The sequence below is a fragment of the Salvelinus fontinalis genome, chromosome 2, assembly GCF_029448725.1.
Source record: "Salvelinus fontinalis isolate EN_2023a chromosome 2, ASM2944872v1, whole genome shotgun sequence".
Taxonomy (NCBI): domain Eukaryota; kingdom Metazoa; phylum Chordata; class Actinopteri; order Salmoniformes; family Salmonidae; genus Salvelinus; species Salvelinus fontinalis.
In genome coordinates this window covers 3,610,761-3,635,239 of record NC_074666.1, presented here as the reverse complement: position 1 = coordinate 3,635,239, position 24,479 = coordinate 3,610,761, and the positions used below count along the sequence as shown (strand labels likewise).

Here is a 24,479-nt window from a genome sequence, read left to right as displayed (position 1 = left end):
GACTTGCCTAGTTGAATAAAGATTAAATTGAAACATAAAAAAAGCTCTGTCAGGTTGGATGGGGAGCGTCGCTAGACAGCTATTTTCAGGTCACTCCAGAGATGTTCATCAGTTTCAAGTCCGGGTTCTGGCTGAGCCACTGAAGGAGATTCAGAGACTTGCCCCCAAACCACTCCTGCGTTGTCTTGGCTGTGTGCTTAGGGTCACTGTCGTGTTGGAAGGTGAACCTTCGTCCCAGTCTGAGATCCTGAGCGCTCTGGGGCAGGTTTTCATCAATGATCTGTCTGTACTTTGCTCCGTTCAGTTTTACCTCGATCCTGATTAGTCTCCCAGTCCCCTCTGCTGAATAACATCCCCACAACATGATGCTGCCACCACCATGCTTCACCGTAGGGATGGTGCCAGGTTTCCTCCTGACGTGTTGCATGGCATTCAGGCCAAATAGTTCAGTCTTGGTTTCATCAGACCAGAGAATCTTGTTTCTCATGGTCAGAGTCTTCAGGTGCCTTTTGGCAAACTCCAAGCGGGCTGTCATGTTGCCTTTTACTGAAGAGTGGCTTCCGTCTGGCCACTCTAACATAAAGGCCTGATTGGTGGAGTGCTGCAGAGATGGTTGCCCTTCTGGAAGGTTCTCCCATCTCTACAGAGTAACTCTGAAGCTCTGTCAGATTGACCATTGTGTTCTTGGTCACCTCGCTGACCAAGGCCCTTCTCCCCAGATTGCTCAGGTGCATCCTGCTTCCAAATCATGTCCAATCAATTTGAATTTACCACAGGTGGGGTCTCAAAGTTGTAGAAACATCTTAAGGATGATCAATGGCAACAGGATGCACCTGAGCTCAATTTCGAGTCTCATTAGCGAAGGGTCTGAATACTTACGTAAATAATGTAACTTTTCTAATTTGAATACGTTTGCAAAAATGTCTAAAAACTTGTTTTCACTTTGTCGTTATGGGGTATCGTGATGTCATTATGGGGTATTGTGTGTAGCGTGAGGGGTTTTAATAGTTCCTGAATGCACTGTATATGGCAGCCCCCCTTCTGCCAACTATCAGATCTAAAAACATAAGTCAGAAACACAGAATCCGGCATAGACTTCTTTAGCCAAGATTCAGTTGTAACCAGAACGTCTGCATTGGTTTGAGGAGAATTACTATAAAATCCATATTTTAAGTCAAACTTTGGCATTTACATGAATCAGTCCAAGCCCACAGCTGATTTCAGATCAGACGGAGTCTCTAATATAAACATGCCATGTTCAACAGGTAACCTATTAGAAAATACCATGGGGTTGGCTTGAATTGGAATAGATACAAGATTACCTAGAACAGAACCATTAGGCCAGGTTTCCTGGATATTACGAAAGGTGTCCTGCAGGGGTCGATTCTGGGTCCTGTACTTTTTTACATTCACAATATCGACTTGTCTAAAACATTTGTTGTACCTGCACTTGTATGCTGATGATAGTGTTGTGTATGCTATTGTCCCCACGGTTGACCAGGCTTTATCTGAACTACAGTCTGCCTTCATTGTATTACAGAAACATTTAACTGACCTGAAATTTGTATTGAATGCAGGTACAATTATATAAAAACGCAACATGCAACAATATCTAAGATTTTACTGAGGAAATCAGACAATTGAAATAAATTAATTAGGCCCTAATCTATGGATTTCACATGACTGGGAATACAGATATGCATCTGTTGGTCACAGATACCTTAAAAAAAAAAAAAAAAGTAGGGGCATGGATCAGAAAACCAGTCAGTATCTGGTGTGACCACCATTTTGTCTCATTCACACAGAGTTGATCAGGCTGTTGAATGTGGCCTGTGGAATGTTGTTCCACTCCTCTTCAACAGCTGAGCGAATTGGCGGGAACTGGAACGCGCTGTTGTACGCCTCGATCCAGAGCATCCCAAACATGCTCAATGGGTGACATGTCTGGTGAGTATGTAGGCCATGGAAGAACTGGGACATTTTCAGCTTCCAGGAATTATGTTCAGATCCTTGCGACATGGGGCCTTGCATTTTCATGGTGAAACATGAGGTGATGGCGGCGAATGAATGGCAGGACAATGGGGCCTCAGGCGCTCGTCACGGTATCTCTGTGCATTCAAAATGCCATCGATAAAAATGCGCGTTCATTGTCAATAGCTTATGCCTGCCCATACCATAACCCCACCATGGGGCACTCTGTTCACAACGTTGACGTCAGCAAACCGCTCGCCCACATGACGCCATACTATACTGTCTGACATCTGCCCGGTACAGTTGAAACCGGGATTCATCCGTGAACTTCTCCAACGTGCCACTGACCATCGAAGGTGAATATTTGCCCACTGAAGTCGGTCAAGACGCCAAATTGCAGTCAGGTCAAGACCCTGGTGAGGATGACGAGCACGCAGATGAGCTTCCCTGAGACGGTTTCTGACAGTTTGTGCAGAAAGTTTCATCAGCTGTCCGGGTGGCTGGTCTCAGAAGATCCCGCAGGTGAAGAAGCCGGATGTGGAGGTCCTGGGCTGGCGTGGTTACAAGTGGTCTGCGTTTGTGAGGCCGGTTGGACTTACTGACAAATTATCTAAAACGACGTTGGGAGCGGCTTATGGTAGAGAAATGCACATTCAATTCTCTGGCAAAACAGCTCTGGTGGACATTCCTGCAGTTAGCATGCCAGTTGTACACTCCCTCAAAACTTGAGACTTCAGTGTACATTTTCGAGTGGCCTTTTATTGTCCCCAGCACAAGGTGCAGGTGTGATGATCATGCTGTTTAATCAGTTTCTTGATATGCCACACCTGTCAGGTGGATGGATTATCTTGGCAAAGGAAAAAATGCTCACAAACAGGGATAGATTTTTTTTTATTTTTTTACACAGAATCTGAGAGAAATAAGCTTTTTGTGTGTTTGGAAAACATTTGCATTTAAGTCATTTAGCAGACGCTCTTATCCAGAGCGACTTACAAAAATTGGAAAGTTCATACATATTCATCCTGGTCCCCCCGTGGGAATTGAACCCTGGTCCCCCCGTGGGAATTGAACCCACAACCCTGGCGTTGCAAGCGCCATGCTCTACCAACTGAGCCACACGGGACCAAAAAAATCTTTGTTCTTCCATTTCAGCTCATGAAACCAACACTTTACATGTTGTGTTTATATATTTTTTCAGTATATATGTTGTTCTCTAGACAGCATAAAACAATTCTGATGATTTAAGCATATGTATTTTGGATGGTGTCCATATTGAGTGTGTCCCTGCTTACATAAATATCTGGGCATCTGGATAGCATATTGATGAATTAGTTAAGAAGATGACAATAAAACTAGGTTTCTTCTATAGAAATGGGTCCTGCCTGTCGCTAAATAGTAGAAAGCAGATTATTCAGTCGACGTTCCTATCGGTTCTCGACTATGGCGACACCTATATGAGGGTTTTTCCAAAATCAATCCCCCCCCCCCCCCCACAGTTGCACGTTTTAGTTTTTGCCCGAGGACTGCACAGCTGATTCCGGGGGGGGGGGGTGTCAAGGACCGATTCTAGAACATTTGGCATCTGCTGTAGATTCTAGAACATTTGGCATCTGCTGTAGATTCTAGAACATTTGGCATCTGTTGTAGATTCTAGAACATTTGGCATCTGTTGTAGATTCTAGAACATTTGGCATCTGTTGTAGATTCTAGAACATTTGGCATCTGTTGTAGATTCTAGAACATTTGGCATCTGCTGTAGATTCTAGAACATTTGGCATCTGCTGTAGATTCTAGAACATTTGGCATCTGCTGTAGATTCTAGAACATGTAACATGTACATTCTAAATCATTGTTAACATACCATTCCTTGCCAAGGAGTAGGCTGACCAATGGTGTGGTGGAACTCTCTCATGTAATCGTTGTAGGACTGGGGATCAAATTAACCACATCATGTTACTATCAATAGAACTGGGGATCATATTAACCATGTTACTATCAATAGAACTGGGGATCATATTAACCACATCATGTTACTATCAATAGAACTGGGGATCATATTAACCATGTTACTATCAATAGAACTGGGGATCAGATTAACCATGTTACTATCAATAGAACTGGGGATCATATTAACCATGTTACTATCAATAGAACTGGGGATCATATTAACCACGTTACTATCAATAGAACTGGGGATCATATTAACCACGTTACTATCAATAGAACTGGGGATCATATTAACCACATCATGTTACTATCAATAGAACTGGGGATCATATTAACCACACGTTACTATCAATAGAACTGGGGATCATATTAACCATGTTACTATCAATAGAACTGGGGATCATATTAACCATGTTACTATCAATAGAACTGGGGATCATATTAACCATGTTACTATCAATAGAACTGGGGATCATATTAACCACGTTACTATCAATAGAACTCAGGATCATATTCATATCGATGACAGTTTAATACATAATTGAAATCAATAGCAGGGTATCCCTGAACTCACCCCATTGAGAAAAACATCTCTTCTTACTCCAGTGGGGGGCCGCCTTGGAGAAAAATGAACTGACTGATTATTGGTTGGGGGAGGGCAAGGGCAAGGAAAGGATTGGCGGGGAGAGGAAGGGCAAGGAAAGGATTGGTGGAGAGAGGAAGGGCAAGGAAAGGATTGGTGGAGAGAGGAAGGGCAAGGAAAGGATTGGTGGAGAGAGGAAGGGCAAGGAAAGGATTGGTGGAGAGAGGAAGGGCAAGGAAAGGATTGGTGGAGAGAGGAAGGGCAAGGAAAGGATTGGTGGAGAGAGGAAGGGCAAGGAAAGGATTGGTGGAGAGAGGAAGGGCAAGGAAAGGATTGGTGGAGAGAGGAAGGGCAAGGAAAGGATTGGTGGAGAGAGGAAGGGCAAGGAAAGGATTGGCAGAGAGAGGAAGGGCAAGGGGTTGGGAAGGATTGGTGGAGAGAGGAAGGGCAAGGAAAGGATTGGTGGAGAGAGGAAGGGCAAGGAAAGGATTGGTGGAGAGAGGAAGGGCAAGGAAAGGATTGGTGGAGAGAGGAAGGGCAAGGAAAGGATTGGTGGAGAGAGGAAGGGCAAGGAAAGGATTGGTGGAGAGAGGAAGACTTCGGAATGATTGGTGGAGAGGAACCATGTGTCCTAAATCAACCACTTGTCACTTGTGGAGCACTAAGAGGCTTGGATTGATGGAAGCAATATGGTGCCAGCTTTGTCTTGCCCTTTTCATAGGCCAGGTGAAAGGTTTACTGTATTGCTTACCCAATCCTCTCCAAGCTACACAAGTGCCTTATGGGCTAGAGGGTTTAGATTTGGGGTCAAGGGTGAGTCTGTTGCGAGGTACTTACCGGTCAACTGGCGGGTTACGAGGGTCCGGTGTAAAGCCTGTACGAAGAGAGAAAAGCCGATTTACTCTGACTGGCTAGTTATGTAACACCTCTCCATCTACAAAGATACACTAGCTCTGGTTTCCTAAACGTTTGGTCCTGATATTAGTCACATACCAGTAGGCAATAAGATCTTGAAATCAGTACTTTTGAACACCCACTTTAAAAGAATAGATAATATACTACTTAACATTGTGCGATATAAACCATACTCTGATTAATAACAATACCATCGCAAAGAGTGGAATAAATTACAATACCATTAGGTCATAGGAAGTGCAATTCAGACAGCAGTCACTTGCACCTATAGTAACCCATAGTAACATAGTAACCCATAGTAACAGTAGACATCGTTCATCTGGATTGGGCTTTGACCTTTTTGTCCATATGGTTGTATGAATGGATCCAATGAGTAGGTTTCCAACAGCACATTCTATCATTCAGATACTGTTACCAATAAAAAGGACCAGACCGACCAAACACCGACGCTGGGCCGATCCGCAGCAGGTGGCCGTCTAAATCACCTCCGACCGCAGAACATCGGCCATTGTTTTTCTGTTTATTTCCTGGCGCCACATTTATCAAGGTGTGCGCACACACAAAAAAATACTCTGAACCTTGCGTGCACCATTTCTTCCCCACAAAGGTCGCAAATTTTTATTTTTATTTTTTAAGTTGACGGGAAAGCGTGCGGATCTCCACGCAAATCACAAAACAGGTGTTTCGACGCACCAGAATTATAATAAATGGCAGGACGTAGAAACACAATCTATTGATCTCAGAGCCTAAACCAAGGCAGGCCATAGAAACATCAATTGATAAACGAAATAGTGAACAATCATTGTTATTTTTCACCAGCGTGGCCTATAGCATTTACTTTAAAAAGAGGGTTTGAACAGAATCATTTACAAACACTACAACATTCTGCCCACAGCTCTACAGAAATGGCATTTTCCACCGCACTTTCTTATCTGAACTATCACGGCCCACTTCCGACATCTCCAAATCAAAACAGCAAATGAGGCTGTTTCAGTTACCATAGAAGGAGAATGGAGGGTGTTGTTACCATAGAAGGAGAATGGAGGGTGTTTCAGTTACCATAGAAGGAGAATGGAGGGTGTTTTAGTTACCATAGAAGGAGAATGGAGGGTGTTGTTACCATAGAAGGAGAATGGAGGGTGTTTCAGTTACCATAGAAGGTGAATGGAGGGTGTTTCAGTTACCATAGAAGGAGAATGGAGGGTTTTAGTTACCATAGAAGGAGAATGGAGGGTGTTGTTACCATAGAAGGAGAATGGAGGGTGTTTCAGTTACCATAGAAGGAGAATGGAGGGTGTTTTAGTTACCATAGAAGGAGAATGGAGGGTGTTGTTACCATAGAAGGAGAATGGAGGGTGTTGTTACCATAGAAGGAGAATGGAGGGTGTTTCAGTTACCATAGAAGGTGAATGGAGGGTGTTTCAGTTACCATAGAAGGAGAATGGAGGGTTTTAGTTACCATAGAAGGAGAATGGAGGGTGTTGTTACCATAGAAGGAGAATGGAGGGTGTTGTTACCATAGAAGGAGAATGGAGGGTGTTTCAGTTACCATAGAAGGAGAATGGAGGGTGTTGTTACCATAGAAGGAGAATGGAGGGTGTTGTTACCATAGAAGGAGAATGGAGGGTGTTTTAGTTACCATAGAAGGAGAATGGAGGGTGTTTTAGTTACCATAGAAGGTGAATGGAGGGTGTTTCAGTTACCATAGAAGGAGAATGGAGGGTGTTTTAGTTACCATAGAAGGAGAATGGAGGGTGTTTCAGTTACCATAGAAGGAGAATGGAGGGTGTTGTTACCATAGAAGGAGAATGGAGGGTGTTGTTACCATAGAAGGAGAATGGTGGGTGTTTTAGTTACCATAGAAGGAGAATGGAGGGTGTTTTAGTTACCATAGAAGGAGAATGGAGGGTGTTTTAGTTACCATAGAAGGAGAATGGAGGGTGTTGTTACCATAGAAGGAGAATGGAGGGTGTTGTTACCATAGAAGGAGAATGGAGGGTGTTGTTACCATAGAAGGAGAATGGAGGGTGTTGTTACCATAGAAGGAGAATGGAGGGTGTTTCAGTTACCATAGAAGGAGAATGGAGGGTGTTTCAGTTACCATAGAAGGAGAATGGAGGGTGTTTTAGTTACCATAGAAGGAGAATGGAGGGTGTTTTAGTTACCATAGAAGGAGAATGGAGGGTGTTTCAGTTACCATAGAAGGAGAATGGAGGGTGTTTCAGTTACCATAGAAGGAGAATGGAGGGTGTTTCAGTTACCATAGAAGGAGAATGGAGGGTGTTTCAGTTACCATAGAAGGTGAATGGAGGGTGTTGTTAACATAGAAGGAGAATGGAGGGTGTTGTTACCATAGAAGGAGAATGGAGGGTGTTGTTACCATAGAAGGAGAATGGAGGGTGTTGTTACCATAGAAGGAGAATGGAGGGTGTTGTTACCATAGAAGGAGAATGGAGGGTGTTGTTACCATAGAAGGTGAATGGAGGGTGTTGTTACCATAGAAGGAGAATGGAGGGTGTTGTTAACATATAAGGAGAATGGAGGGTGTTTCAGTTACCATAGAAGGAGAATGGAGGGTGTTTCAGTTACCATAGAAGGAGAATGGAGGGTGTTTTAGTTACCATAGAAGGAGAATGGAGGGTGTTTTAGTTACCATAGAAGGAGAATGGAGGGTGTTGTTACCATAGAAGGAGAATGGAGGGTGTTTTAGTTACCATAGAAGGAGAATGGAGGGTGTTTTAGTTACCATAGAAGGAGAATGGAGGGTGTTGTTACCATAGAAGGAGAATGGAGGGTGTTTTAGTTACCATAGAAGGAGAATGGAGGGTGTTTTAGTTACCATAGAAGGAGAATGGAGGGTGTTTTAGTTACCATAGAAGGAGAATGGAGGGTGTTTTAGTTACCATAGAAGGAGAATGGAGGGTGTTTTAGTTACCATAGAAGGAGAATGGAGGGTGTTTTAGTTACCATAGAAGGAGAATGGAGGGTGTTTTAGTTACCATAGAAGGAGAATGGAGGGTGTTTTAGTTACCATAGAAGGAGAATGGAGGGTGTTTTAGTTACCATATAAGGTGAATGGAGGCGTTTTGGTTACCATATAAGGTGAATGGAGGCGTTTTGGTTACCATATAAAGTGAATGGATGTTTCTGTTACCATAGAAGGAGAATGGAGGGTGTTTCAGTTACCATAGAAGGTGAATGGAGGGTGTTTTAGTTACCATAGAAGGAGAATGGAGGGTGTTTTAGTTACCATAGAAGGTGAATGGAGGGTGTTTTAGTTACCGTAGAAGGAGAATGGAGGGTGTTGTTACCATAGAAGGAGAATGGAGGGTGTTTTAGTTACCATAGAAGGAGAATGGAGGGTGTTTTAGTTACCATATAAAGTGAATGGATGTTTCTGTTACCATAGAAGGAGAATGGAGGGTGTTTTAGTTACCATAGAAGGAGAATGGAGGGTGTTTTAGTTACCATAGAAGGAGAATGGAGGGTGTTGTTACCATAGAAGGAGAATGGAGGGTGTTTTAGTTACCATAGAAGGAGAATGGAGGGTGTTGTTACCATAGAAGGAGAATGGAGGGTGTTTTAGTTACCATAGAAGGAGAATGGAGGGTGTTTTAGTTACCATAGAAGGTGAATGGAGGGTGTTTTAGTTACCATAGAAGGAGAATGGAGGGTGTTGTTGTTACCATAGAAGGAGAATGGATGTTTCTGTTACCCAGTTTCTGTTACGACAGGATGTGGAGAGCTTCAGGCAGGGTTGTGTAGTGCTCGTTCACGCCCTCACAAATACGGCTCTGATTTATCGATGAAAACATGCTTATTTATGTCGTGTGCGACAGTTAAATAAATCCCCAATAATTTGCACCGCACACAGATCGTAAAATCTCCAGGTGCGGCAGAATTGAAAAATGAATGTTGACACGGTTGATAAATGAGGCCCGTGACGACATGTTCTCGCGCCATCGTTTGTTCCGAACACAGCAGGCGATCTACTGCGGATGGCTGACCATCGGGTTGGTATTTCCTGTCCTTATAATAAACAACATACTGTACCAATACAATAAGTAGTTATGTGCTCAAAATGGTGGGCGGGCGCAGGTCAATAGTAGTGCACTATATAGGGAATAGGGTTCCATAGGGCTCTGGTCTAAAGTAGTGCACTATGTAGGGAATAGGGTTCCATAGGGCTCTGGTCTAAAGTAGTGCACTATATAGGGAATAGGGTTCCATAGGGCTCTGGTCTAAAGTAGTGCACTATGTAGGGAATAGGGTGTCATTAGGGACACAATTCATTTTCATACTGTACCAATTCATATGGTAGTAATAGTAACCTGGTCTCTGTGGGAACTCTGCTGGATAATCAATCCTCGGGCGTTTCCTGTTGTGAGTGGCATTTTCCTCTGGCCGACCCCTACATAAATTAGGCAAACAATTGAGACAAGGATACACAAGATAAAGCACAACATCCCAGTAGTCCTATAACAGATACAACACAACATCCCAGTAGTCCTATAACATCATAGATACAACACAACATCCCAGTAGTCCTATAACAGATACAACACAACATCCCAGTAGTCCTATAACAGATACAGCACAACATCCCAGTAGTCCTATAACAGATACAACACAACATCCCAGTAGTCCTATAACAGATACAACACAACATCCCAGTAGTCCTATAACATCATAGATACAACACAACATCCCAGTAGTCCTATAACAGATACAACACAACATCCCAGTAGTCCTATAACAGATACAGCACAACATCCCAGTAGTCCTATAACAGATACAACACAACATCCCAGTAGTCCTATAACAGATACAGCACAACATCCCAGTAGTCCTATAACATCATAGATACAGCACAACATCCCAGTAGTCCTATAACATCATAGAAACAACACAACATCCCAGTAGTCCTATAACATCATAGATACAACACAACATCCCAGTAGTCCTATAACAGATACAGCACAACATCCCAGTAGTCCTATAACATCATAGATACAACACAACATCCCAGTAGTCCTATAACAGATACAACACAACATCCCAGTAGTCCTATAACATCATAGATACAACACAACATCCCAGTAGTCCTATAACAGATACAGCACAACATCCCAGTAGTCCTATAACAGATACAGCACAACATCCCAGTAGTCCTATAACAGATACAACACAACATCCCAGTAGTCCTATAACAAATACAACACAACATCCCAGTAGTCCTATAACAGATACAACACAACATCCCAGTAGTCCTATAACATCATAGATACAGCACAACATCCCAGTAGTCCTATAACAGATACAACACAACATCCCAGTAGTCCTATAACAGATACAACACAACATCCCAGTAGTCCTATAACAGATACAACACAACATCCCAGTAGTCCTATAACATCATAGATACAACACAACATCCCAGTAGTCCTATAACAGATACAACACAACATCCCAGTAGTCCTATAACAGATACAACACAACATCCCAGTAGTCCTATAACAGATACAACACAACATCCCAGTAGTCCTATAACATCATAGATACAACACAACATCCCAGTAGTCCTATAACAGATACAACACAACATCCCAGTAGTCCTATAACAGATACAGCACAACATCCCAGTAGTCCTATAACATCATAGATACAACACAACATCCCAGTAGTCCTATAACAGATACAACACAACATCCCAGTAGTCCTATAACAGATACAGCACAACATCCCAGTAGTCCTATAACAGATACAACACAACATCCCAGTAGTCCTATAACAGATACAACACAACATCCCAGTAGTCCTATAACAGATACAGCACAACATCCCAGTAGTCCTATAACAGATACAGCACAACATCCCAGTAGTCCTATAACAGATACAACACAACATCCCAGTAGTCCTATAACAGATACAACACAACATCCCAGTAGTCCTATAACAGATACAGCACAACATCCCAGTAGTCCTATAACAGATACAGCACAACATCCCAGTAGTCCTATAACAGATACAGCACAACATCCCAGTAGTCCTATAACATCATAGATACAACACAACATCCCAGTAGTCCTATAACAGATACAACACAACATCCCAGTAGTCCTATAACATCATAGATACAACACAACATCCCAGTAGTCCTATAACATCATAGATACAACACAACATCCCAGTAGTCCTATAACAGATACAACACAACATCCCAGTAGTCCTATAACAGATACAGCACAACATCCCAGTAGTCCTATAACAGATACAACACAACATCCCAGTAGTCCTATAACATCATAGATACAGCACAACATCCCAGTAGTCCTATAACAGATACAACACAACATCCAAGTAGTCCTATAACATCATAGATACAGCACAACATCCCAGTAGTCCTATAACAGATACAACACAACATCCCAGTAGTCCTATAACATCATAGATACAACACAACATCCCAGTAGTCCTATAACATCATAGATACAGCACAACATCCCAGTAGTCCTATAACATCATAGATACAACACAACATCCCAGTAGTCCTATAACATCATAGATACAACACAACATCCCAGTAGTCCTATAACAGATACAGCACAACATCCCAGTAGTCCTATAACAGATACAACACAACATCCCAGTAGTCCTATAACATCATAGATACAACACAACATCCCAGTAGTCCTATAACAGATACAGCACAACATCCCAGTAGTCCTATAACAGATACAACACAACATCCCAGTAGTCCTATAACAGATACAACACAACATCCCAGTAGTCCTATAACAGATACAACACAACATCCCAGTAGTCCTATAACAGATACAGCACAACATCCCAGTAGTCCTATAACAGATACAACACAACATCCCAGTAGTCCTATAACATCATAGATACAACACAACATCCCAGTAGTCCTATAACAGATACAACACAACATCCCAGTAGTCCTATAACATCATAGATACAACACAACATCCCAGTAGTCCTATAACAGATACAACACAACATCCCAGTAGTCCTATAACAGATACAACACAACATCCCAGTAGTCCTATAACAGATACAACACAACATCCCAGTAGTCCTATAACAGATACAACACAACATCCCAGTAGTCCTATAACAGATACAACACAACATCCCAGTAGTCCTATAACAGATACAGCACAACATCCCAGTAGTCCTATAACAGATACAACACAACATCCCAGTAGCCCTATAACAGATACAACACAACATCCCAGTAGTCCTATAACAGATACAGCACAACATCCCAGTAGTCCTATAACATCATAGATACAACACAACATCCCAGTAGTCCTATAACAGATACAGCACAACATCCCAGTAGTCCTATAACAGATACAACACAACATCCCAGTAGTCCTATAACAGATACAGCACAACATCCCAGTAGTCCTATAACAGATACAACACAACATCCCAGTAGCCCTATAACAGATACAACACAACATCCCAGTAGTCCTATAACAGATACAACACAACATCCCAGTAGTCCTATAACAGATACAGCACAACATCCCAGTAGTCCTATAACAGATACAGCACAACATCCCAGTAGTCCTATAACAGATACAACACAACATCCCAGTAGTCCTATAACATCATAGATACAACACAACATCCCAGTAGTCCTATAACAGATACAGCACAACATCCCAGTAGTCCTATAACAGATACAACACAACATCCCAGTAGTCCTATAACAGATACAACACAACATCCCAGTAGTCCTATAACAGATACAGCACAACATCCCAGTAGTCCTATAACATCATAGATACAACACAACATCCCAGTAGTCCTATAACATCATAGATACAGCACAACATCCCAGTAGTCCTATAACAGATACAACACAACATCCCAGTAGTCCTATAACAGATACAACACAACATCCCAGTAGTCCTATAACAGATACAACACAACATCCCAGTAGTCCTATAACAGATACAACACAACATCCCAGTAGTCCTATAACAGATACAACACAACATCCCAGTAGTCCTATAACAGATACAGCACAACATCCCAGTAGTCCTATAACAGATACAACACAACATCCCAGTAGTCCTATAACAGATACAACACAACATCCCAGTAGTCCTATAACAGATACAACACAACATCCCAGTAGTCCTATAACATCATAGATACAACACAACATCCCAGTAGTCCTATAACATCATAGATACAGCACAACATCCCAGTAGTCCTATAACAGATACAGCACAACATCCCAGTAGTCCTATAACAGATACAGCACAACATCCCAGTAGTCCTATAACAGATACAACACAACATCCCAGTAGTCCTATAACAGATACAACACAACATCCCAGTAGTCCTATAACATCATAGATACAACACAACATCCCAGTAGTCCTATAACAGATACAGCACAACATCCCAGTAGTCCTATAACATCATAGATACAACACAACATCCCAGTAGTCCTATAACATCATAGATACAACACAACATCCCAGTAGTCCTATAACAGATACAACACAACATCCCAGTAGTCCTATAACAGATACAACACAACATCCCAGTAGTCCTATAACAGATACAACACAACATCCCAGTAGTCCTATAACAGATACAACACAACATCCCAGTAGTCCTATAACAGATACAACACAACATCCCAGTAGTCCTATAACAGATACAGCACAACATCCCAGTAGTCCTATAACAGATACAACACAACATCCCAGTAGTCCTATAACAGATACAACACAACATCCCAGTAGTCCTATAACAGATACAACACAACATCCCAGTAGTCCTATAACAGATACAGCACAACATCCCAGTAGTCCTATAACAGATACAACACAACATCCCAGTAGTCCTATAACAGATACAACACAACATCCCAGTAGTCCTATAACAGATACAGCACAACATCCCAGTAGTCCTATAACATCATAGATACAACACAACATCCCAGTAGTCCTATAACAGATACAACACAACATCCCAGTAGTCCTATAACAGATACAACACAACATCCCAGTAGTCCTATAACATCATAGATACAACACAACATCCCAGTAGTCCTATAACAGATACAACACAACATCCCAGTAGTCCTATAACAGATACAACACAACATCCCAGTAGTCCTATAACAGATACAGCACAACATCCCAGTAGTCCTATAACATCATAGATACAACACAACATCCCAGTAGTCCTATAACAGATACAACACAACATCCCAGTAGTCCTATAACAGATACAGCACAACATCCCAGTAGTCCTATAACAGATACAACACAACATCCCAGTAGTCCTATAACAGATACAGCACAACATCCCAGTAGTCCTATAACAGATACAACACAACATCCCAGTAGTCCTATAACAGATACAACACAACATCCCAGTAGTCCTATAACAGATACAACACAACATCCCAGTAGTCCTATAACATCATAGATACAACACAACATCCCAGTAGTCCTATAACAGATACAGCACAACATCCCAGTAGTCCTATAACAGATACAACACAACATCCCAGTAGTCCTATAACAGATACAACACAACATCCCAGTAGTCCTATAACAGATACAGCACAACATCCCAGTAGTCCTATAACAGATACAACACAACATCCCAGTAGTCCTATAACAGATACAACACAACATCCCAGTAGTCCTATAACAGATACAACACAACATCCCAGTAGTCCTATAACATCATAGATACAACACAACATCCCAGTAGTCCTATAACAGATACAACACAACATCCCAGTAGTCCTATAACAGATACAACACAACATCCCAGTAGTCCTATAACAGATACAACACAACATCCCAGTAGTCCTATAACATCATAGATACAGCACAACATCCCAGTAGCCCTATAACAGATACAACACAACATCCCAGTAGTCCTATAACAGATACAACACAACATCCCAGTAGTCCTATAACAGATACAACACAACATCCCAGTAGTCCTATAACAGATACAGCACAACATCCCAGTAGTCCTATAACATCATAGATACAGCACAACATCCCAGTAGCCCTATAACAGATACAACACAACATCCCAGTAGTCCTATAACAGGTACAACACTAGTAGCCTTATAACATCCAAATATAAACATTTCTGAAGCAATCTGAACAGATGATTCCATAACACAATTAACAGATTGAGAAATAAGGTGATTTAGGCTATATCACCTGTCATATCGCCTGTCATATCACCTGTCATATCGCCTGTCAAATCACCTGTCAAATCACCTGTCATATCACCTGTCAAATCACCTGTCAAATCGCCTGTCAAATCGCCTGTCATATCGCCTGTCATATCGCCTGTCAAATCGCCTATCAAATCACCTGTCAAATCGCCTGTCAAATCACCTGTCAAATCACCTGTCAAATCACCTGTCAAATCACCTGTCAAATCACCTGTCAAATCACCTGTCAAATCACCTGTCAAATCACCTGTCAAATCACCTGTCAAATCACCTGTCAAATCACCTGTCAAATCACCTGTCAAATCACCTGTCAAATTGCCATTGTATCCACCTCCAGAAAAGGGTGAACACTTTTATCATGCCCAAAACTGAGGATGCATTTCATTGAATGTTTTGATAGTAATAGTTTAAAAATCACTAAACATGTACAGTTATACTGAGCAGACTATCAACCAACCATTATATTCTCAATTAGATTTTTACTGCTTGTAGACAGTTAATTCACCAGTTAGTTCCATGCAGTATGGAAACACTCCTGTCCTTTAGGTCGGGGTATGGAAACACTCCTGTCCTTTAGGTCGGGGTGTGGAATCACTCCTGTCCTTTAGGTCGGGGTGTGGAATCACTCCTGTCCTTTAGGCCAGGGGTGTGGAAACACTCCTGTCCTTTAGGTCAGGGTGTGGAAACACTCCTGTCCTTTAGGTCAGGGTGTGGAAACACTCCTGTCCTTTAGGTCAGGGTGTGGAATCACTCCTGTCCTTTAGGCCAGGGGTGTGGAAACACTCCTGTCCTTTAGGTCAGGGTGTGGAAACACTCCTGTCCTTTAGGTCGGGGTGTGGAAACACTCCTGTCCTTTAGGTCGGGGTATGGAAACACTCCTGTCCTCTAGGCCAGGGGTGTGGAAACACTCCTGTTCTTTAGGTCGGGGTATGGAAACACTCCTGTCCTTTAGGCCAGGGGTGTGGAAACACTCCTGTCCTTTAGGTCGGGGTGTGGAAACACTCCTGTCCTTTAGGTCGGGGTGTGGAAACACTCCTGTCCTTTAGGTCAGGGGTGTGGAAACACTCCTGTCCTTTAGGTCGGGGTGTGGAAACACTGCTGTCCTTTAGGTCAGGGGTGTGGAAACACTCCTGTCCTTTAGGTCGGGGTGTGGAAACACTGCTGTCCTTTAGGTCGGGGTATGGAAACACTCCTGTCCTTTAGGTCGGGGTATGGAAACACTCCTGTCCTTTAGGTCGGGGTATGGAAACACTCCTGTCCTTTAGGTCGGGGTATGGAAACACTCCTGTCCTTTAGGTCGGGGTATGGAAACACTCCTGTCCTTTAGGTCGGGGTATGGAAACACTCCTGTCCTTTAGGTCGGGGTATGGAAACACTCCTGTCCTTTAGGTCGGGGTATGGAAACACTCCTGTCCTTTAGGTCGGGGTATGGAAACACTCCTGTCCTTTAGGTCGGGGTATGGAAACACTCCTGTCCTTTAGGTCGGGGTATGGAAACACTCCTGTCCTTTAGGTCGGGGTATGGAAACACTCCTGTCCTTTAGGTCGGGGTATGGAAACACTCCTGTCCTTTAGGTCGGGGTATGGAAACACTCCTGTCCTTTAGGTCGGGGTATGGAAACACTCCTGTCCTTTAGGTCGGGGTATGGAAACACTCCTGTCCTTTAGGTCGGGGTATGGAAACACTCCTGTCCTTTAGGTCGGGGTATGGAAACACTCCTGTCCTTTAGGTCGGGGTATGGAAACACTCCTGTCCTTTAGGTCGGGGTATGGAAACACTCCTGTCCTTTAGGTCGGGGTATGGAAACACTCCTGTCCTTTAGGTCGGGGTATGGAAACACTCCTGTCCTTTAGGTCGGGGTATGGAAACACTCCTGTCCTTTAGGTCGGGGTATGGAAACACTCCTGTCCTTTAGGTCGGGGTATGGAAACACTCCTGTCCTTTAGGTCGGGGTATGGAAACACTCCTGTCCTTTAGGTCGGGGTATGGAAACACTCCTGTCCTTTAGGTCGGGGTATGGAAACACTCCTGTCCTTTAGGTCGGGATATGGAAACACTCCTGTCCTTTAGGTCGGGGTATGGAAACACTCCTGTCCTTTAGGTCGGGATATGGAAACACTCCTGTCCTTTAGGTCGGGATATGGAAACACTCCTGTCCTAGTCCTTTAGGTTTCCCTAACCATCTAGCTGCCAACAGATGACATTACTTCCTGATGAAGATAAGGTTTAACAACTTTAATTTCCTCAGTCCAGTTGGGGGGGGGGGGGGGGGGTAAGTGACCGACTGACCGGCCGTTGACCAACTTTTTTTCTCGGCCATATAATTTCTTGCGGAGGGGATGTAGGGGTGGTTTATCAACCTGGCCATACTACCTCCTCTCTCTTCCCAGTGGTAGATATAGAGTTCAGGCCATACTGCCTCCTCTCTCTTCCCAGTGGTAGATATATATAGAGTTCAGGCCATACTGCCTCCTCTCTCTTCTCAGTGGTAGATATAGAGTTCAGGCCATACTGCCTCCTCTCTCTTCCCAGTGGTAGATATATACACTGCTCAAAAAAATAAAGGGAACACTAAAATAACACATCCTAGATCTAAATGAATTAAATATTCTTATTAAATACTTTTTTATTTACATAGTTGAATGTGCTGACAACAAAATCACACAAAAATGATCAATGGAAATCAAATTTATCAACCCATGGAGGTCTGGATTTGGAGTCACACTCAAAATTAAAGTGGAAAACCACACTACAGGCTGATCCAACTTTGATGTAATGTCCTTAAAACAAGTCAAAATTAGGCTCAGTAGTGTGTGTGTGTGGCCTCCACGTGCCTGTATGACCTCCCTACAACGCCTGGTCATGCTCCTGATGAGGTGGCGGATGGTCTCCTGAGGGATCTCCTCCCAGACCTGGACTAAAGCATCCGCCAACTCCTGGACAGTCTGTGGTGCAACGTGGCGTTGGTGGATGGAGCGAGACATGATGTCCCAGATGTGCTCAATTGGATTCAGGTCTGGGGAACGGGCGGGCCAGTCCATAGCATCAATGCCTTCCTCTTGCAGGAACTGCTGACACACTCCAGCCACATGAGGTCTAGCATTGTCTTGCATTAGGAGAAACCCAGGGCCAACCGCACCAGCATATGGTCTCACAAGGGGTCTGAGGATCTCATCTCGGTACCTAATGGCAGTCAGGCTACCTCTGGCGAACACATGGAGGGCTGTGCGGCGCCACAATGAAATGCCACCCCACACCATGACTGACCCACCGCCAAACCGGTCATGCTGGAGGATGTTGCAGGCAGCAGAACGTTCTCCACGGCGTCTCCAGACTCTGTCACGTCTGTCACGTGCTCAGTGTGAACCTGCTTTCATCTGTGAAGAGCACAGGGCGCCAGTGGCGAATTTGCCAATCTTGGTGTTCTCTGGCAAATGCCAAACGTCCTGCACGGTGTTGGGCTGTAAGCACAACCCCCACCTGTGGATGTCGGGCCCTCATACCATCCTCATGGAGTCTGTTTCTGACCGTTTGAGCAGACACATGGACATTTGTGGCCTGCTGGAGGTCATTTTGCAGGGCTCTGGCAGTGCACCTCCTTGCACAAAGGCGGAGGTAGCGGTCCTGCTGCTGGGTTGTTGCCCTCCTACGGCCTCCTCCACGTCTCCTGATGTACTGGCCTGTCTCCTGGTAGCCTGTCTCCATGCTCTGGACACTACGCTGACAGACACAGCAAACCTTTTTGCCACAGCTCGCATTGATGTGCCATCCTGGATGAACTGCACTACCTGAGCCACTTGTGTGGGTTGTAGACTCCGTCTCATGCTATCACTAGAGTGAGAGCACCGCCAGCATTCAAAGTGACCAAAACATCAGCCAGGAAGCATAGGAACGGAGAAGTGGTCTGTGGTCACCACCTGCAGAACCATTCCTTTATTGGGGGTGTCTTGCTAATTGCCTATAATTTCCACCTTTATCCTATTCCATTTGCACAACAGCATGTGAAATTTATTGTCAATCAGTGTTGCTTCCTAAGTGGACAGTTTGATTTCACAGAAGTGTGATTGACTTGGAGTTACATTGTGTTGTTTAAGTGTTCCCTTTATTTTTTTGAGCAGTGTATATTGAGTTCAGGCCATACTGCCTCCTCTCTCTCCCCAGTGGTAGATATATATAGAGTTCAGGCCATACTGCCTCCTCTCTCTTCTCAGTGGTAGATATATATATAGAGTTCAGGCCATACTGCCTCCTCTCTCTTCTCAGTGGTAGATATATATATAGAGTTCAGGCCATACTGCCTCCTCTCTCTTCTCAGTGGTAGATATATATAGAGTTCAGGCCATACTGCCTCCTCTCTCTCCCCAGTGGTAGATATATATAGAGTTCAGGCCATACTGCCTCCTCTCTCTTCTCAGTGGTAGATATATATATAGAGTTCAGGCCATACTGCCTCCTCTCTCTTCTCAGTGGTAGATATATATATAGAGTTCAGGCCATACTGCCTCCTCTCTCTTCTCAGTGGTAGATATATATATAGAGTTCAGGCCATACTGCCTCCTCTCTCTTCTCAGTGGTAGATATATATATATATAGAGTTCAGGCCATACTGCCTCCTCTCTCTTCTCAGTGGTAGATATATATATAGAGTTCAGGCCATACTGCCTCCTCTCTCTTCTCAGTGGTAGATATATATATAGAGTTCAGGCCATACTGCCTCCTCTCTCTTCTCAGTGGTAGATATATATAGAGTTCAGGCCATACTGCCTCCTCTCTCTCCCCAGTGGTAGATATATATAGAGTTCAGGCCATACTGCCTCCTCTCTCTTCTCAGTGGTAGATATATATATAGAGTTCAGGCCATACTGCCTCCTCTCTCTTCTCAGTGGTAGATATATATATAGAGTTCAGGCCATACTGCCTCCTCTCTCTTCTCAGTGGTAGATATATATAGAGTTCAGGCCATACTGCCTCCTCTCTCTTCTCAGTGGTAGATATATATATAGAGTTCAGGCCATACTGCCTCCTCTCTCTTCTCAGTGGTAGATATATATAGAGTTCAGGCCATACTGCCTCCTCTCTCTTCTCAGTGGTAGATATATATATAGAGTTCAGGCCATACTGCCTCCTCTCTCTTCTCAGTGGTAGATATACATGTGGGTCTTTCTATAAACTAGGGTACCAGTGAGGATTTCCTACACTGGACAACTTGTTACAGCTGTTGATAAGTCTTTGACCCCCCCCCCCCCATGTAATTACATTATGCTAGAAGGGTGGAGCGATGGGGGGGGGGGGGTGTTTCATAGCAATATTCAATAATCTTCATGAGTTAATTTAAAACCTGTTTAACCCTTTTATCATGGTTGGTGTCTTGACAGATTTGTCCAAAATCAGGTGACATAAAACATTACTTTTTTGTCCTTCCGTTTATGGCAGTTGTTATATTATGTCATACTGTAAGTCCCCTTATATGACTAGGTTCATAAGTCTCATATATGATTAAATTCATCTTCCAGGGAAAGTCCTGAAATAAAATACTTTGGGAACAACTTTAAAACTTACCTAGAGAAACGCATTCAAGGAGTGAACCTATGGACTATTGAAAAGTGTGTATAAACTCAACTAAAACACTGGTGGTTTAATAAGTAGCTAGCGCTGTGGTTAGCGCTGGGCCATAGAGACACTGTGGTTAGCGCTGGGCCATAGAGACACTGTGGTTAGCGCTGGGCCATAGAGACACTGTGGTTAGCGCTGGGCCATAGAGACACTGTGGTTAGCGCTGGGCCATAGAGACACTGTGGTTAGCGCTGGGCCATAGAGACACTGTGGTTAGCGCTGGGCCATAGAGACACTGTGGTTAGCGCTGGGCCATAGAGACACTGTGGTTAGCGCTGGGCCATAGAGACACTGTGGTTAGCGCTGGGCCATAGAGACACTGTGGTTAGCGCTGGGCCTTAGAGACACTGTGGTTAGCGCTGGGCCATAGAGACACTGTGGTTAACGCTGGGCCATAGAGACACTGTGGTTAGCGCTGGGCCATAGAGACACTGTGGTTAGCGCTGGGCCATAGAGACACTGTGGTTAGCGCTGGGCCATAGAGACACTGTGGTTAGCGCTGGGCCATAGAGACACTGTGGTTAGCGCTGGGCCATAGAAACACTGTGGTTAGCACCATAGAGACACTGTGGTTAGCACTGGGCCATAGAGACACTGTGGTTAGCGCCATAGAGACACTGTGGTTAGCGCTGGGCCAGAGAGACACTGTGGTTAGCGCTGGGCCAGAGAGACACTGTGGTTAGCGCTGGGCCAGAGAGACACTGTGGTTAGCGCTGGGCCATAGAGACACTGTGGTTAGCGCTGGGCCATAGAGACACTGTGGTTAGCGCTGGGCCATAGAGACACTGTGGTTAGCGCTGGGCCATAGAGACACTGTGGTTAGCGCAGGGCCATAGAGACACTGTGGTTAGCGCTGGGCCATAGAGACACTGTGGTTAGCGCTGGGCCATAGAGACACTGTGGTTAGCGCTGGGCCATAGGGACACTGTGGTTAGCGCTGGGCCATAGAGACACTGTGGTTAGCGCTGGGCCATAGAGACACTGTGGTTAGCGCTGGGCCATAGAGACACTGTGGTTAGCGCTGGGCCATAGAGACACTGTGGTTAGCGCTGGGCCATAGAGACACTGTGGTTAGCGCTGGGCCATAGGGACACTGTGGTTAGCGCTGGGCCATAGAGACACTGTGGTTAGCGCTGGGCCATAGAGACACTGTGGTTAGCGCTGGGCCATAGAGACACTGTGGTTAGCGCTGGGCCATAGAGACACTGTGGTTAGCGCTGGGCCATTGAAAAACTGTGGTTAGCACCATAGAGACACTGTGGTTAGCGCTGGGCCATAGAGACACTGTGGTTAGCACTGGGCCATAGATATATCTATCCTCCTCAGAGCTGCTGTATACAGTGCTAGGGCAGCAGCCCAGAGGATTTCAGGTATCCCTCTTCGTGGGGATGTGATGAGAGCAGAGAACTCTGGGTAGGACGGTTAGATGATCATATATCAAGAACCGCTCCGTCATCACAAGAGCTCACTAGCAGTCCAAAATAACAAATGTCTAACCTTCCCAGGTCGCCTCGGGTGGGCTCTCTGTAGGGCGGGCGTCCTCGAGAGCGGGGCTCAGAAGGAATCGTCCTCTTGTGTCGCATCTTATGAATAACTTGATACAAGTCAATGCTCTCGTCCTGGGGGAACATCAGGCACAGCTGCATCCCACACCCCGGCTCCATTTCCTGCAGGGCCGGAAGAGGAGGAGGGGGACGACGACGACAGATTAGTAGATCAACCCATAGAATCTGTGAATCAAACTAAGTTAAAGTTAAATAGTTAGTCTGAACTATTCACGCCAACAAAACTATTCCCCTTTTTGGGATGTTAACAGTTAACCGTTAATTGGTTAGCCGCCAGTCACTCTTTAGGGTAATTTGCATGACAGTGAATAGTTAGCGAGACAAGGGATCAAATCAAATCAAATGTATTTATAAAGCCCTTCTTACATCAGCTGATATATCAAAGTGCTGTACAGAAACCCAGCCTAAAACCCCAAACAGCAAGCAATGCAGGTGTAGAAGCACGGTGGCTAGGAAAAACTACCTAGAAAGGCCAAAACCTAGGAAGAAACCTAGAGAGGAACCAGGCTATGAGGGGTGGGCCAGTCCTCTTCTGGCTGTGCCGGGTGGAGATTATAACAGAACAAGGCCAAGATGTTCAAATGTTCATAAATGACCAGCATGGTCAAATAATAATAATCACAGTAGTTGTCGAGGGTGCAGCAAGTCAGCACCTCAGGAGGATGGAGAGTATGTTCTCTTTGTTGGATAGTGCTTTCAGAAAGTATTCATATCCCTTGACTTATTCCACTTTTTGTCGTGTTATCGCCTGAATTCGAAATGGTTTTAAATAAAAAACATTTTCCCCCTCACCCATCTGCACGCACGCGCACACACACACACACACACACACACACACACACACACACACACACACACACACACACACACACACACATAACGACAAAGTGAAAACAAGTTTTTAGAAATGTTTGAAAATGTATTTAAAATGAAATACATACGTATTCACACCACTGAGTCAATAGTTTCAATGTACCTTTGGCAGTGATTAAAGCAGTGAGTCTTTCTGGGTAAATCTCTTAGAGCTTTGCACTCCTGGATTGGTCAAATGGGTTTCCATGGTGGAGCAGCCGCACACGAGCCTAAGATCACCATGAGCAATGCCAAGCGTCACCTGGAGTGGTGTAAAGCTCGCCGCCATTGGACTCTAGAGCAGTGGAAACACGTTCTCTGGAGTGATGAATCACATTTCACCATCTGGCAGTCCGAGGGTTTGGCGGATGCCAGGAGAATACTAACTGCCCGAATGCCAACTGTAAAGTTTGGTGGAGGGGAAATAATGGTCTGAGGCTGTTTTTTATGGTTTGGCCTAGGCTTTGTAGCAACAGTTTGAGGAAGGCCCTTTCCTGTTTCAGCGTGACAATGCCCCATTGCACAGAGCGAGGTCCATACAGAAATGGTTTGTCAAGATCGGTGTGGAAGAACTTGACTGGCTTACAGAGCCCTGACCTCAACCCCATCGAACACCTTTGGATAAATTTGAACTCTGACTGCGAGCCAGGCCTAATCGCTCAACAACAGCGTTCGACCTCACTAATGCTCGTAGCTGAATGGAGACCCCACAGAATTGTTTTTATTTAACATTTATTTAAACTTTATTTAACTAGTTAAGAACAAACTCTTATT

The 24,479-nt window shown here is 44.2% G+C and overlaps 1 protein-coding gene across 3 annotated transcripts in view; it reads right to left on the bottom strand.

Annotated features, from left to right (window-relative positions):
• Positions 1 to 24,479, bottom strand: part of LOC129810525 (YTH domain-containing protein 1-like) — a 49,622-nt gene that overhangs the window by 6,278 nt on the left and 18,865 nt on the right. For 2 of the 3 annotated variants that reach the window (XM_055861103.1, XM_055861084.1), the window contains exons 9-13: positions 22,786 to 22,955; positions 9,748 to 9,827; positions 5,339 to 5,375; positions 4,493 to 4,535; positions 3,833 to 3,898 (exon numbers count right to left, since the gene is read on the bottom strand). In XM_055861103.1, the coding sequence (XP_055717078.1) occupies positions 3,833 to 3,898; positions 4,493 to 4,535; positions 5,339 to 5,375; positions 9,748 to 9,827; positions 22,786 to 22,955 (396 nt within the window). The remainder of the gene's footprint in view (positions 1 to 3,832; positions 3,899 to 4,492; positions 4,536 to 5,338; positions 5,376 to 9,747; positions 9,828 to 22,785; positions 22,956 to 24,479) is intronic. The other variant, XM_055861094.1, reaches the window with a different exon arrangement.